The sequence below is a fragment of the Epinephelus lanceolatus genome, chromosome 16 (genome assembly GCF_041903045.1).
Source record: "Epinephelus lanceolatus isolate andai-2023 chromosome 16, ASM4190304v1, whole genome shotgun sequence".
Classification (NCBI taxonomy): domain Eukaryota; kingdom Metazoa; phylum Chordata; class Actinopteri; order Perciformes; family Serranidae; genus Epinephelus; species Epinephelus lanceolatus.
In genome coordinates, this window is record NC_135749.1 from 43,257,249 (window position 1) to 43,272,957 (window position 15,709).

General features: G+C 40.2%; 1 protein-coding gene across 1 annotated transcript in view; it reads left to right on the forward strand.

The window, feature by feature from the left end:
• Positions 1-15,709, forward strand: part of vars2 (valyl-tRNA synthetase 2, mitochondrial) — a 110,695-nt gene that overhangs the window by 70,689 nt on the left and 24,297 nt on the right. Inside the window, exon 24 of the mRNA XM_078176127.1 lies at positions 1,446-1,576. Within this exon, the coding sequence (XP_078032253.1) occupies positions 1,446-1,576 (131 nt within the window). The remainder of the gene's footprint in view (positions 1-1,445; positions 1,577-15,709) is intronic.

A 15,709-nucleotide genomic window follows, 5' to 3' on the forward strand; every position in this document is an offset into this window, starting at 1 on the left:
ACTGAATTTTAGACTTAGGTCACTTTCCACAAAAATGAACTAGTATACGTTCATTTATCCCTTTCTCCTTAAAAAAAAATCTTGTGATCATCATTCACTCACAGATGAAAAAGGTGCAAATTTTTGTTTTGAAATCTGTTTTGTTTACATAACTCCTTCGAATATATGAACCGTCTCCAGCCGTACCGGAGGCTGCGTTGTCTGAATTGACAGTTGCATCAGCCATGCCTTTGTTGGCAAAGCCTGTTCCCCTGTCAAATAGTGTTTTTCCTCCTGTTAGGTTAATATGCGTACTGCCCCCTTCGTGGTTTGGTAAAGGAAAAGGTTTAGTTCAGTTTATGGTAGGGGGAAATTCATTGGGGCGGGAAACAGTCTTCAACACAACACCTGCATGACAGGTGGCATAAATCCTCAGGTGCCCTAAATCGAGCATTGTTAATTGTCGTGAGGGTGAATGACGCTCACGTTCATTAGCTGCAAAAATATAAGTTCAGTTCACTGTTCACCAAAAAGTATATTCAATGAACACTACGCACTGTTTCCAGGCATTCATACACAACCTTGAATCAGAGGCAGAATTTTACAACCCTTAAAAATCACAGGGGGAACAACCTTATCCTTAATGGCGCTGGCAAGGTATACAGTAGAAATAGAATTAGCGTGTATGGTTTCTGGTGTGTAAACATAAACATTAATATTAAGTAAAAAAGAGTACTTTTTCTGCATTAGTCCTCAAACTTAATTTGGTCCACACAGGATTATGAACAAACATACAAACCAAACAACAAACAGACACTGAAACCCTAGACCTTGGCATTAATGGAGCAAAAAAACTCACCTTAGGGCTCATTTATGCTCAACGTTAAATACGAATCCGGACGGAGCCTTCTGTCCGTGCCCTGCATTCATTTCGTCCGTATTTCTGCATGTTTCCATAAAGCTTATGGATATGGGCCAAACGGAGCAGTACCACCGGGAACCGTGGGGGCAGTGTTGCTGTCACTACCCGATACGTAGCTCTAGTGAGACACGAAGAAGAAATAACAATTCAATTTCTCTCATCGGCAGTACTAGAGAAAAGAGTTCTCCGTCCTCCAGTCGCGATGTATTTAACGGCCTCACCAACCACCGCCTCCTACAACGCTACCTCTGTTTTTGTCTTTTAAGCAAGAGGTACATTATCAATATCTCCTTCACAGTCGCCATGTTTGTTTTTGAGTTTGTTGTTGTCATAAACTTTTGCCGCTGGGCTGCCTCCTGGTGGATATATTGGTTAACATCCATGCCAACGTAAAGGGCGCATGGAAGTATGTGGGCGGTGACGGTAACATCGTTTGAAACGGACGTATACATTTTCGTATGTAAAGGGAGCATAAATGAGCCCTTAAAAGTCTTTTTTATTTTTACACTGTGTGTTGACTCTTTTTGTCCTACCTCTTTTTCAGGAGAAGACATCAGTCTGTCCATCTCTCAGGTCCTGAGCTGCAGACACTTCTGTAATAAAATGTGGCAGACGCTCAGATTCACACTGGGAGTGCTTGGTGACAACACAACACCAGTGGGAACACTGCAGGAGGTACAGCAAAGAAAATTTTTATTCTGATTTTTAGCTAAATTGTTGTGGTGTTATTGACAGTCCTAGTCAGCCTCTACAGTACATGTGTGTGCCGCTGAGGTGGATTTGACTGAAAATCTGTTGAATAGCTTCACCACACAACTCATTGCTTTGTGGTGCAAAATGGGACAACAAAGCTGTTCACCTTTCACAAAGCAACAGCTTTTTGTGTCAGCCTACAACAGATGGTGGAGGGTAGGATTGGCTTAAATGTGAAAATTTGTTTGAATCAAGTAAAAAAAAAAAAAGCCATACATTTTTGCTTGTAATGACACACCAGTCTCATTTATCATCTTCAGTACAGTTAAATTTGACACATGGCTCACTCGACTATCTCATATTGATGTTTAAAGAAATATGAAGCTGTGATGATCCAACTTAAAGCAACCCTTACCTTTCTTGCATTTCACACAGCACTTAGAAAAAATTTGAAAATCCACAACTCCCGCCTCCCTCCAAAGTCCCATCCTCCTCCTCCTGCAACTCCACCTCCCTCCATTACGTCCTCATTATAGACGTAGCCGTTGGCAAGGTAACGTTAGATACACAGAAGAGGAGAGCGAGTGTAATGTTACAACAAAGACAGTCAAACGCAACCCCGGAGTTCTAAACTCAACCGGAGTCAGTGATGATTGATGAGTTTTAGAATAAGGTTACAGTTAGATAGGTTAGATAGTAGCGTTAACGTTACTAGTAAGTGGAAAGGCACAAGGAAGATAACGTTAATGTTTCATAGGCTACGCTACAGTAGGGTAACGTTAGCCATTAGCAACTGGATGCTGTGTTGTCATGTTATTGTATCGTCCTCCAGGACGTGTAGAATGATGACGCAGTTATTCGGCAACCCACCGTTTATTGCTTCACAGTACAGGTTACTGTTGGCCGTAACCATGCCCAAAAAAACAAGAAGACAACCTTGTCTTACTCCTCTTTCTAGTATTATGGGTTTTGATAAGTGCCCATTAATTTTAATTTTGGCTGTGGGGTTGTCATAGATAGCGTTAATACTATTTATTGGTTCCCTAAAACCAAATTTATGTAGAACCTTGTGAAGATATTGCCAGCTTACAAAATCAAAAGCTTTTTCCGTGTCTAACTTAGTATTATGGCTTTTTCCTTTTGCTGTTGTATGTGATCCATAATATGCAGAGTTCTTCTGCGTCAAACATCAGAGTTATCCTATGTTTGACGCATGTGTATGAATCCTGTCTGGTCATTTTTAATTAAGCTGGGGAGAAATTCCTCCATCCTTTTAGCCATTATAGATGTATATATACGGTAGTCCACATTAAGGATTGAAATCGGTCTGTATGACCCACATTCAGTCTTTTCCTTCTTTAGGTATAAGAGCAATAATAGCCTATTTCCAGGTAGGAGGGATCTCAGTTTTTTATGGCCAGTTGCAAGTGGTCAGTAGCACAGGCATAAGTTCCTTTCTAAAAGCTTTGTACCATTTGGCTGTGTAACCGTCACTTCCTGGGGATTTGGAAGCTTTAAGTCTACTAATTGCCTCGTTTAGTTCTTTCGTAGTTATTTCAGTCCTTATTCTGTTCTCAGTCATAACTGGTAATTCTAGGGCATCCAAAAAGGAGTGTATCTGGTCTCCTTTATCCTCTGGCATTCTAGAGTAAAGTTGCCAATAGAATGATTCAAAGACAGCTTGGATCTTATCCTGTATGCATTCTATGGTATCTTTTTGGGAGTCTCAAATTTTGTATTTTGTGTTCTCTGCTTGTTGTTTAACAATTTCTTTGCCAGTAGTTTTGTAATTTTTGAGCCGTTCTCATAATATTTTTGTTTAGTGAATAGCATAATTTTCTCTATGTCTTGTGTGTACATTATGTTAATTTAATTTCGAATTTTCTTTATTTGTTGGAGTATCTCTGGGTTTTGGTCTTGTGCATGTCTACCTTCCAGCAGCTTTAACTGATTTTGCAAATCAAGTAATTTTCTTTGACATAGCTTTTTTTTTGGGTGAGATTATAGCTATAATTTTGCCTCTTAAGACAGCTTTTGCTGCATCCCATATCATAGGGGGTGAGACTTCTCCATTATCGTTATCTTTAATGTACATTTGTATTTCATTGCTCATTTGTCTTTTAAAGGAAGGATCATTCAGAAGGCTTGAATTTAACTTACATGTTGTATTTCTTCGGCTGTACTCCAAATTGATAGTGATATATATGGGGGCACGATCACTCAAATCTATTGTTCCAATATCTGAGTCCCTAATCCTTGACCTGTCTTTACTGAAAATGATGAAAGTCAATTCTGGTATAGACTGAATGAAGAGTGTATAGCCCTTTATAGATAGGAATTGTGCAAATTTGCAGGAAGGCCCAACAGTCTTTTTTCAGCATTGGCAGTATAAAAACAAAGTCGGGGAGTGCAGCAAAGTGCCGCCTACCTACTTTTGTTTACTTTTGGGGTGTGAGCAAGTAACAAAACGCGTAGCTCAGCGTGTGATGTAGCCAGTGACGTGGGAGGGAAGCTGCAGCTAGTCAGTCCTTCGGTGATTCTCTCGTAAGTCTGCCCATTCCTCACCGTTCCCGTCATCTGACAGTTAATGGCCTCTTCGTTTACAAGGGCAAGGAGGGTGTGCAATTCCTTGTCTCCCCAGTTGCTCATCTTTACAGTGTCTGTCAGGTTTGCGTTTCCCTCTTGCTACTAGCTGCTTGCTAATTCCTGCTATCAGCTGTTAACTGTTTATCCACCGCCAGTGGCTCCTGCCACAAGTCTTCAGCAATCATATGTGTATAATAAGTAGTATAAATAGAAGTATGACTAATGATAAAAGCAGCAGCAGGAGGCATCAGGCAGGACCACGGCAGCAGCACAACCACACACATCACACTATCCAGGCACCGCTGCGATATAAGTTAACCTGCGAGACAGTGGAGCACAAAGGCTCCGGAGAAGAAGCCGAGTTAGTGACATACAGTACAGCTGAGTAAGCAAGATGCAGTATTAGGACATGAGAGAGAGAGAAGGAGAGAAGGTTGCCGGTGTATTATAGGAGGTCCCCTGGCAGACTAGGCCTAAGTCAGCCTAACTAGGGGCTGGTACAAGGCAAGCCTGAACCAGCCCTAACTATAAGCTTTATCAAAGAGGAAAGTCTTAAGTCTAGTCTTAAATGTGGAGACGGTGTCTGCCTCCTGGACCACAACAGGAAGATGATTCCACAGGAGAGGAGCCTGATAGCTGAAGGCTCTGGCTCCTGATCTACTTTTGGAGACTTTAGTGACCACGAGTCACCCTGCATTCTCAGAGCGCAGTGTTCTGGTGGGATAATATGGCACTGTGAGCTCTCTAAGATATGACGGAGCCTGACCATTTAGAACTTTAAAGGTTAACAGTAGGATTTTAAATTCAATTCTGGATTTTACAGAGAGCCAGTGCAGAGAAGCTAAAACAGGAGAAATATGATCTCGATATGATCTCTTGTTTATGGTTTCATACATCCAGTTTTGGTTGCAGGTGTATGCAGGGCTTAAAGTACTCCGGCGTGGCACCGCATTTCCGGCTAGACGGACATTTGTAGTATTTTTTTATTTTATTTTTTTGTGGCAACAACTTGGCATAAGTTAGCATTTAACAAATCATCTTCTGATTTTCAGCGAAGCACATGGGTAGTTCCACCAATAGTATAGTGTTATCAAACTCAGCTGGCCAATAAGAGCTGAGTGGGGAGGGTATAAAAACAGCACGTACACACACACGCACGCACGCGCGCAAACAGGGTTTCAACACACACCAAGCACATGTTGTTTAGGTGTCCATTACAGCCTGATATCCAAAAGTGATTCGAATCATTGGGAAATGCACATTAAAAGAAATACAAATCCTGTGTGTTTCCATTAAATGTACGGACTTTGGTGAAAACTACGAATTTGCGCGTTCCGCAGAACCGGAAACAAAACAAGTCACGCATTCTTCTTCTTCTACGTTTTCTGGTGGCTGGCAACCAGCTTGTAAATGCATTACCGCCTTCCCAACCCAGAGTGTGGATATCACCATGGAGAGAGGTGTGCTATGTCAGACTTAATTCGAACATAACTGTTTTCATACCCCGTTTTGCGAATCAACATTTTTTTGAATCAACTAAAACCTGGCTAAAGCAAGCATATTTTAGTTTGTGCGAATCAGGGGATTTTAATTCGAATTTTGGCGTTTCCATCATAATTTTCCGATGCGATACTTCTAGATGCGCATCTGAACAGGCTGATAGAAACATGGCTATTGTCATGGACAGTATGTAAATAACCATCCAACCAAAGGACTGTTGTTACGCACAGACAAACACGCTGCTGGCACAGCAGCGCAGTGCAGCATGGTAGTCATTTGGTTCTGAGCTTGTGTTGCGTTCAGGCGTTGTCACGTAAATAACAACTTCCAGCACTTAAATAGGTCATAGCACAAAACAGCAGCATGTCAAGTGACTTTTTACTTTTATTATGTTCAATAAAATTGTATTTTCCTAAATCTTGAGACACCTCATATGTAAGCTAGACAGACATTTCACCTGCTCATTACTGTGCACAAATGTACTGTACAGTCCTAAAAAGCCCTTCTGGTGCCAGTAGATACATAGAAACATCCCAGCAGGCTGTGCTTTGCAAGCATACAAAAAAGTTTCATGCATGTGAAAATTATGCAATGATGATGATAATGATTATGCAAACAATTATGCAGCGCACATGACTTATTTACATGACAGCATGTCATTTCTGTCTCCACATGGTTGCGCGTTTACAATTCTCTGCTCTCTGTACGGCGGAGTTCGGCCCTGATGTGCACACACACACACACACACACACACACACACACACACACAGACCAACCTCTCTCGCTCTCCCTCTGCCATTTTTTGCATGCTGTTTTTGAAATCTTCAGCGATCACCTGCCCCTCACATTATTCGATTTCACCTACTTGACTGGCTCGTGGAGTGAATAGAGCAGAGGAGGGCAATGGGCAGTATTGCGCATGCACGGCTTCCGGGTGCGTTGGATTTGCAACACAAGACAACAAGAATAAACTGACAAGAAGCGCATAATCGTTTTATGTCGATTATTTTGTTTTCATAATCGTTGAAAGCCCAAATCGTAATCTAGATTAAAATTTGATTAATCAAGCAGCCCTAAGTTTTTCCCTTTTCCAATTTCTAGGGGCAATAGTAGTCTGTGGAGACCTGGAGGGTGGTTGGATGAAGTCTTGCACCACCCAGTTAGTACAGAGGGAAATGAAGCGGTAGATGAACACATGACTCGACATCTTTGCCATGATGTGAATGGAGACTGACTGGACTGCTTTATGGAGGAGTTTAACGTTGGAAGCGGTTGACTTTTGTTGCGGCTAGCGCTAGTTAACACAACAACAGTTAACTCTAACATTAGCTAAATCGTGGGATCACTTTTATCTGGCTGTTTTAAGTTTTCCTTTTAACGATCATGCTGTTTTATTACTGGACTATCATGGCTGAGTGTGTGGATTGTAAATTCAAGTACTCACAATTAAGGGAAGATATCCAGCTAAATAAGTTGGAGCTCCGTAAGAAGGATCAGCTAATTAAGGGCTTCGTCTCCGTAGCTGCTGCCCAGGCACAGCACATTTCACAACTCCAGTCCTCCAGTCTCGCTGTCCTGGCGGCCCAGTGGGAGGCTGCATTCAGCCATTATGGCCCACACTTATGGAATAGCCTGCCAGAGAGCATCAGGACTGCAGAGACTATTGATGTTTTTAAAAGGAGGCTCAAACTCACCTTTTTAATTTGGCTTTTAACTGATTTCTTCTACTCTTCTTTTATTTTATTTATGTTTTTTTTTTTTTAAATGTCAATGTTTTTAATGATCTACTTCTAAATCTTTATGCATTTTTTAAAATATAACTTTATTTTTGTACACAATCAATTTCAAGCAGATAAACTACTACACATTGCCAATATCAAAATGACAGAGATACTAATCTATTTATCAAGAAGTAATGTAAAAGAAACAAACAAACCAATAAAGAAACAAAGCCTGTAGGAAAATCAAATGGTGACAGAAAAAAAACAACATTAACAGTATTTGCTTTACAATTAGGTGCGACCACATATTGAGGACCAGTGTCCATACATTGTCTTTTGATAGGGTGACCATTTCTGCCATCTCTTTGCAAACAAATCTTCCCTTAATCCTAACATAAAAGTCAGTCTTTCCATTGTCCTTATTTCCTGTATCAGACCAAACCACTGTTCCCGCTTAGGTGGGTCAGGTTTAAACCAACTCCTAGTTATAGTTTTTCTTGCCGCTGTAAGGAGAGTCGTAACCAAGTATTGATCCTTCTTCAGAGTAACTGGCAAAACATGACCCAAATACAAAACGGTGCATGACAGCGGGATATCATAACCAAGCACATCGACCAAGACAGAATGTACATCATCCCAAAATGACTTCAGTTTTTCACATCTCCAAAAAATGTGTGTGGTGCGCTTCTTTACAACCACATTGTCTCCAACAGGGCTGGTGCACTGAAGAGGCTTTACTGTTAGTCTTAGGTGTAATGAAAAAAACGCACTAAATTCTTCCAGTTAAACACCCTGAGCTGCTGAGAGTTTGTGGACGTACGTAGAGATTCACACATATCATACCAAACTTCTGTTGAAGTGTTCACAGTCAGTTAATTTTCCCATTTTAATTTCAAATATATTGATGAATTACCGTAAAACTTGGTGTATAAGTCGCACTTTTTTTCCCTTTTTTTTTTCATCTAAAAAGTTGGGTGCGGGTTATAGACCGGTGCGACCTATAGACCAAGGTAAATGCTGACATAGGTAATTTGACCCACAAGATGGCGCTACGTTAGGCTGACCAAACGTCTTCTTTTGCCCGGACATGTCCACTTTTCACATCCCGCCCGGGGCGTCTTTTATAAACTGATGATGATGTCCGGTTTTCCGTGTGTTTGTGTGTGTGTGTGTTAGAGTGCAGCACGGGCAGCATATTTCTGTCCGAACCCGAACCGAGCCCGACATTATTTAATTCAAAGCACTGAGTTTGTGTCACACAGTGGTTACAGGCTATTTAACAGGCCGGGCTGGGAGGCGGGAGGTACGACACTTCTAGCGAGAGGAGAGGGAGAAATAAAACAAAATAAGATAAAGTACGAAAAACCTGTCTCCCTCTTTTATTTTATTTTCAGCGTTTAATCAAGGCGGAGGCGGGCGGCTGGAGGTCCGAGACTTCCATTTAAACTCATTCGTTTTTGGGATTTGAGTAAGCATGTATAGTTACAGCCCACACTGTAATAAGGTATTGTAATGCTGTCTTCTTAAAAAAGAAAAAAGAAGTTTAACATTAATTTAAACTCATTTTTATGGCTCAGATGTTGTTATACTGTAATTTTATTTCCTGAAGAGGTTGTTTGGAAAATTGCAATCTGAAAAGTAACCAAAGCTGCTTAAGAGGTTATTGTGTTTTGAATGTGTTTCAAATTAAAAATAATGGTAAACAGTGTAGGAATAACTTGTATAACATTTTTATTAACAAATAGTAATATAAAACCTTGTTTTCCCTGTTTGAGACTTTAAAAAATAGACTGCGACTTATATGCCAGTGCGACTTATATTCCGAGTTTTACAGTACTTCCACATTCTCTGATGCTTTCATAAAACATAGAAATTACCTTAACACATTTACTGTTTTGTTGTTGTTGGTTTTTTTTAACTTTTTTTTTTTTAATTAAATTTTTGGCATAATGGACATTAACAATATCATTGCACTTGTAAATTGTTATGCATAGGTAAAAGACAACAACAGAAATAATCATAAAACAAAGAAACACAAAGAAAAACACATCAACAGTATACCTTGACTAAGTTACTTACAGGTCAACCAGATAATACAATGAAATCCTCATAATCAAACTATTCGCCGTGTAGACGCACCACAAGTCTCTCACTAAAATGTTTCATATCCTCACATCCAACCAGCAGGGAGAAAACAATAAATAATGAATAAAATATACATATATACACATACATACGTATGTATATATACACACACAAAATATACATATATACACATACATACGTATGTATATATACACACACATAGAACTATAAAAAAATAAACGTCACTCTGGAACTGCAGGGAAACCAAGCCTCTTAACATATGAGAAAAAAGGGGCCCATGTAGTGCAAAATTTGTCTGTAGACCCTTTCAATGTACAACTTATTTTTTCCAACTGTATACAGTTTAAAATGGACTTGATCCAAGAAGCATGAGTGGGGGCTGCAGAAGATTTCCATCTAAGCAAAATGAATCGTCTTGCTAATAGAGTAACAAAGGCAATTACATCTTAACTTGCTTTGGAGAGTTGCAGTGTGGCTGAGGGTACCCCAAACAATGCAATAAAGGGGTCTGGTTCAATCTGCAAGCCACTTATTTCTGACAGTGTGTTAAAGATTTCTTTCCAAAAACCAGTCAGAGATGGGCAACTCCAAAACATATGTAGGTGATTTGCAGGGGACTGGGTACATCTTGAACAATTAGGGTCCACATCTTTGTAAATTTTAGACAGTCTCACCCTGGTCCAATGAGCCCTATGAATGAGTTTGCATTGGATGAGACCATGCCTAGCACAGATGAAAGAGGTGTGCACCTTTTTAAGTGCCCCTTCCCATAATTCGTCAGATATTACGTCACCCAGCTCCTCCTCCTCCCATGAGGACTTAATAATGTTTAGTGAGGTGGTTTGTAAAGAGCAAATTTGTCTATAGATTATTGTCAAGGAGCCTTTCACAGTAGGAAGTGGAGTAAGAAAGGTATCAAACTGTGTTTCGCCAGGAAGGGTGGGAAATCGAGGATCTAAGCTGCGAACATAGCTACAGATTTGAAAGTACCTGAATCGATGGTGCCTGGGGAGACCAAATTCAATTGATAATTGCTCAAATGAAGCAAATATATTGTCCACATAAAGGTCCTTAAACCTCTTAATACCAAGATTAGACCATATTGTAAAGGAACTATCAGCTATGGATGGTGGAAAAGCCGGGTTGGAGGCTACCGGAGCAGAGAAAGCCTGAAATCCAAAATGTCTCCTAAATTGATTCCATATCTTCAATGTTGTTTTAACACACACATTTTTAGTGTAGGAGGAGAAGGGGCCTGTAATGGGGGAATGAGCAAGGGGCGATAGCAATGCTGGTGAAGATGAGGCAGCTTCCATTTCCAGCCAAATTGGGGATGGAGACAATTCTTTATGCCGCAACCAGTACTGAATGATCCTAAGGTTAGCGGCCCAATTTTACGATCTGAGATCTGGTAGCGCTAAGCCTCCTTGGGTCTCTGCAAGAACTGTTTACGCATTCTAGGAGTCTTTTTGTCCCATATAAAGGATAGAATCAAGCTGTCAACCTTTTTAAAAAATGTATTTGTAAGAAACATTGGCAGGCACTGAAAGAGATGCAAAAATCTAGGGAGAGTGTTCATTTTAATAGAGTTTATCCTTGCGGCTAAAGAGAGGTGTAGCAGAGACCAGCGTTGTAAATCTTCCTTAGTGCGGGTTAGAAGTGAACTGAAGTTGGCCTTGAAAAGGTTTTCGAATCTATTAGTGACATGTATACCAAGAAAAACAAAACTACCATTTGTGATTTTGAATGAAAGACGATGTAAAGGGAAACTCTTTGCAGCTGCATTGAGCGGCATCAACTCACTTTTACTGAGATTAAGTTTGTACCCTGACAAGCAACTGAATGACGTAAAAGTAGCAAGGGCAGCTGGAACAGAAACAGCAAGATCAGATATATATAATAATAAATCACCTGCATATAGAGATCATTTGTGCTCCTGTCCATATCTGACTATGCCTTTGATATGTGGGTTGGAGCGAAGTGCTATCGCAAGGGGTTCTATAGAGAGAGCAAACAACGGAGGACTTATAGGACCACCTTGGCGTGTCGACCGTTGTAAAGAGAAATATCCTGAATGAGTGTTGTTAGCCCTGACACAGGCTAGAGGGGATGAATACAGAAGTTTTAGCCAAGCAATGAACTTGGAACCAAAGCCGAATTTATGTAGGGTATAAAAAAGATACTTCCACTCCACGCGGTCAAACGCCTTTTCAGCATCTAAAGATATAATTGCCTCAGAGGTGCCTGTGGCAGAAGGATCTTCAAGAGGATCTTTGTTTTTTTTAACACATTTACTGTTTGAGCTATATGCATACATCATAATTTTAGTCACAGGATTTATTTCTTGAGAGCCCTCCATCTTCAATTCCTTATTGTAGTAATCTCTAAACTGAATGTACCTGAACAAATCCCGATTATGGAGGGAAAACTTTTCCTGTAATGTTTGAAAAGACTGTAGTTCATTACTGTGCACACAGCCCTAATACCTTTCACTGCCCAATGTTTGAATATGGTGTCATTATCTCCCGGTTCAAACTGAGTATCAAAGACTATCCATCTAAGTACACTCTGGTCTCTCCTTAATTTAAATTACCTAACAAAATTGAACCAGAGTTCTGGTGTACCATAGGTTACTGAGTCTATCTATGTTAGTCTTAATGAGTCCACTCCTCCCAGTCATAATAATACCCACATTCCTCGAGGCAGCGGCCGAGGAGGGGGAGTTGCAGCCATTTTTAACTCTAGTCTGTTAATCAGCCCTAAACCTAAACTAGATTATAATTCATTTGAAAGCCTCGTTCTTAGTCTTTTACATCCGACCTGAAAAAACTCGCAGCCACTTTTATTTGTTATAGTGTACCGTGCTCCTGGCCCGTATTCTGAATTTGTATCTGAATTTTCAGAGTTTTTATCCAGTTTAGTTCTTAAATCAGATAAAGTTATTATTGTAGGCGATTTTAACATCAGTGTCGACGTTGATAATGACTCCCTGGCTACCGCGTTTATCTCATTATTAGACTCCATTGGCTTCAGTCAGGGTGTACATGAACCCACTCATTGTTTTAACCATACCCTTGATCTAGTTCTGACGTATGGAATTAAAATTGATAACCTAAAAGTCTTTCCACAGAATCCCTCGCTATCGGATCATTATCTGATTACTTTTGATTTCTTTTTACTCAATTACACGCCACTCAGCAACAGTTACTATACTAGATGTTTATCAGATAGCGCTGTCGCAAAATTTAAGGAAAAGATTACTCCGTCGTTAAATTCAATACCAAGTCCCTCAGTAACAGAGGTTTCCTGTACTGACTTTGATCATTTTGTTGATAGTGCCGTAGGCTCGCTGCGAACAACACTTGACTCTGTAGCTCCTCTTAAAAAGAAGTTAAAAAAGCAAAGAAAGTTCGCTCCTTGGTATAACTCTCAAACCCGTAAGTTAAAACAAATATCGCGAAAATTTGAAAGGATTTGGCGATTAACCAAACTGGAAGAATCTCGTTTAATCTGGACAGACAGTCTCAAAACTTATAAGAGGGGCCTCCGCAATGCCAGAGCAAACTATTACTCAGCATTAATAGAAGACAATAAGAACAACCCCAGGTTTCTTTTCAGCACTGTAGCCAGGCTGACTGAGAGTCAAAGCTCTATTGAGCCTTGTATTCCTTTAGCCCTTAGCAGTAATGATTTTATGAGCTTTTTTAATGACAAAATTCTAACTATTAGAGGCAAAATTCATGACCTCCTGCCCTCAGATAGTACCTATCTAACCTCAAACACAGCTGTAAAACCTAATATATATTTAGATTGCTTCTCCCCAATTTCTCTTCAAGAATTGACCGCAGTGATTTCTTCATCTAAATCATCAACGTGTCTCTTAGACCCCATCCCAACTAGGCTAATTAAGGAGGTCTTTCCTTTAGTTAACACTCATATATTAGATATGATCAATATATCCTTATTAACAGGCTATGTACCACAGTCTTTTAAGGTAGCTGTAATTAAACCTCTACTAAAAAAGCCCACCCTTGATCCAGAGGTGTTAGCCAAATATAGACCAATATCTAATCTTCCCTTTATGTCAAAGATCCTTGAAAAAGTAGTCGCACACCAGCTGTGTGATTTTCTCCATGATAATAATTTATTTGAGGAATTTCAGTCAGGATTTAGAGTGCACCATAGCACTGAGACAGCACTAGTTAAAATTACAAATGACCTTCTGATTGCTTCAGACAAAGGACTTGTCTCTGTACTTGTTTTATTAGATCTTAGTGCGGCGTTTGACACAATTGACCATCAAATTCTACTGCAGAGACTGGATCACTTAATTGGCCTAAAAGGTTCTGCACTGAGCTGGTTTAAATCTTATTTATCTGATCGTTTTCAGTTTGTTGACATTCATAATGAATCATCCTTACGTACCAAAGTTTGTTTTGGAGTTCCGCAAGGTTCTGTGCTCGGACCAATCCTACTTACTCTATATATGCTTCCTTTAGGTAACATCATTAGAAATCACTCTATAAATTTCCATTGTTATGCGGATGTTGTATTTATCGATGAAGCCAGAAGAAAGTAATCAATTAACTAAACTTCATAATTACCTTAAAGACATAAAAACTTGGATGAGCACCAATTTCCTGATGTTAACTTCAGACAAAACTGAAGTTATTGTTCTTGGCCCCAAACAACTCAGAGACTCGTTATCTGATGACATAGTTTCTCTAGATGGCATTGCTCTGGCCTCTAGCACTACCGTAAGAAACCTCGGAGTAATATTTGATCAAGATTTGTCTTGTAATTCTCATTTAAAACAAACCTCACGGACTGCATTTTTTCATCTGCGTAATATTGCGAAAATTAGGCCTATCCTGACCCGAAAAGATGCAGAAAAATTGGTCCACGCTTTTGTTACCTCTAGGCTGGATTACTGTAACTCTCTATTATCAGGTAGCTCTAGTAAGTCCTTAAAAACTCTCCAGCTAATTCAGAATGCAGCAGCACGTGTACTAACAGGAACTAAGAAACGAGATCATATTTCTCCTGTTTTAGCTTTGCTGCACTGGCTCCCTGTAAAATCCAGAACTGAATTTAAAATCCTACTGTTAACTTATAAAGCTCTAAATGGTCAAGCTCCGTCATATCTTAGAGAGCTCATAGTGCCTTATTATCCCACCAGAACACTGCGCTCTGAGAACGCAGGGTTACTCGTGGTCCCTAAAGTCTCCAAAAGTAGATCAGGAGCCAGAGCCTTCAGCTATCAGGCTCCACTCCTGTGGAATCATCTTCCTGTTACGGTCCGGGAGGCAGACACCGTCTCCATATTTAAGACTAGACTTAAGACTTTCCTCTTTGATAAAGCTTATAGTTAGGGCTGGCTCAGGCTTGCCTTGTACCAGCCCCTAGTTAGGCTGACTTAGGCCTAGTCTGCCGGAGGACCCCCCCTATAATACTCCAGGCACCTTCTCTCCTTCTCTCTCTCTCTCTCTCTCTCTCTCTCTCTCCCTCTCTCTCGTATTCTATTACTGCATCTTGCTAACTCAGCCATTATGGATGTCACTAACTCAGCTTCTTCTCCAGAGCCTTTGTGCTCCACTGTCTCTCAGATTAACTCATATCGCAGCAGTGCCTGGATAACGTGACGTGTGTGGTTGTGCTGCTGCCGTGGTCCTGCCAGATGCCTCCTGCTGCTGCTGCCATCATTAGTCATTAGTCATACTTCTACTGTTATTATTCACATATGACTATTGTCACACATGTATACTGCCAGATATTAATACATACTTTCAACACATTGTACCACAGTAGCCAGAACTATAACTATAATATTATTACTTTCAATAATGTTATTGTAAGCTATTGTCATTACCTGCATCTCTCTCTCTCTCTCTCTCTCTCTCTCTCTCTCTCTCTCTCTCTCTGTCTCATTGTGTCATGCGGATTACTGTTAATTTATTATGCTGATCAGTTCTGTACGACATCTATTGCACTTCTGTCTGTCCTGGAAGAGGGATCCCTCCTCAGTTGCTCTTCCTGAGGTTTCTACCGTTTTTTTTCCCTGTTAAAGGGGTTTTTTTGGGGAGTTTTTCCTTATCTGCTGCGAGGGTCATAAGGACAGAGGGATGTCGTATGCTGTAAAGCCCTGTGAGGCAAATTGTGATTTGTGATATTGGGCTTTATAAATAAAATTGATTGATTGATT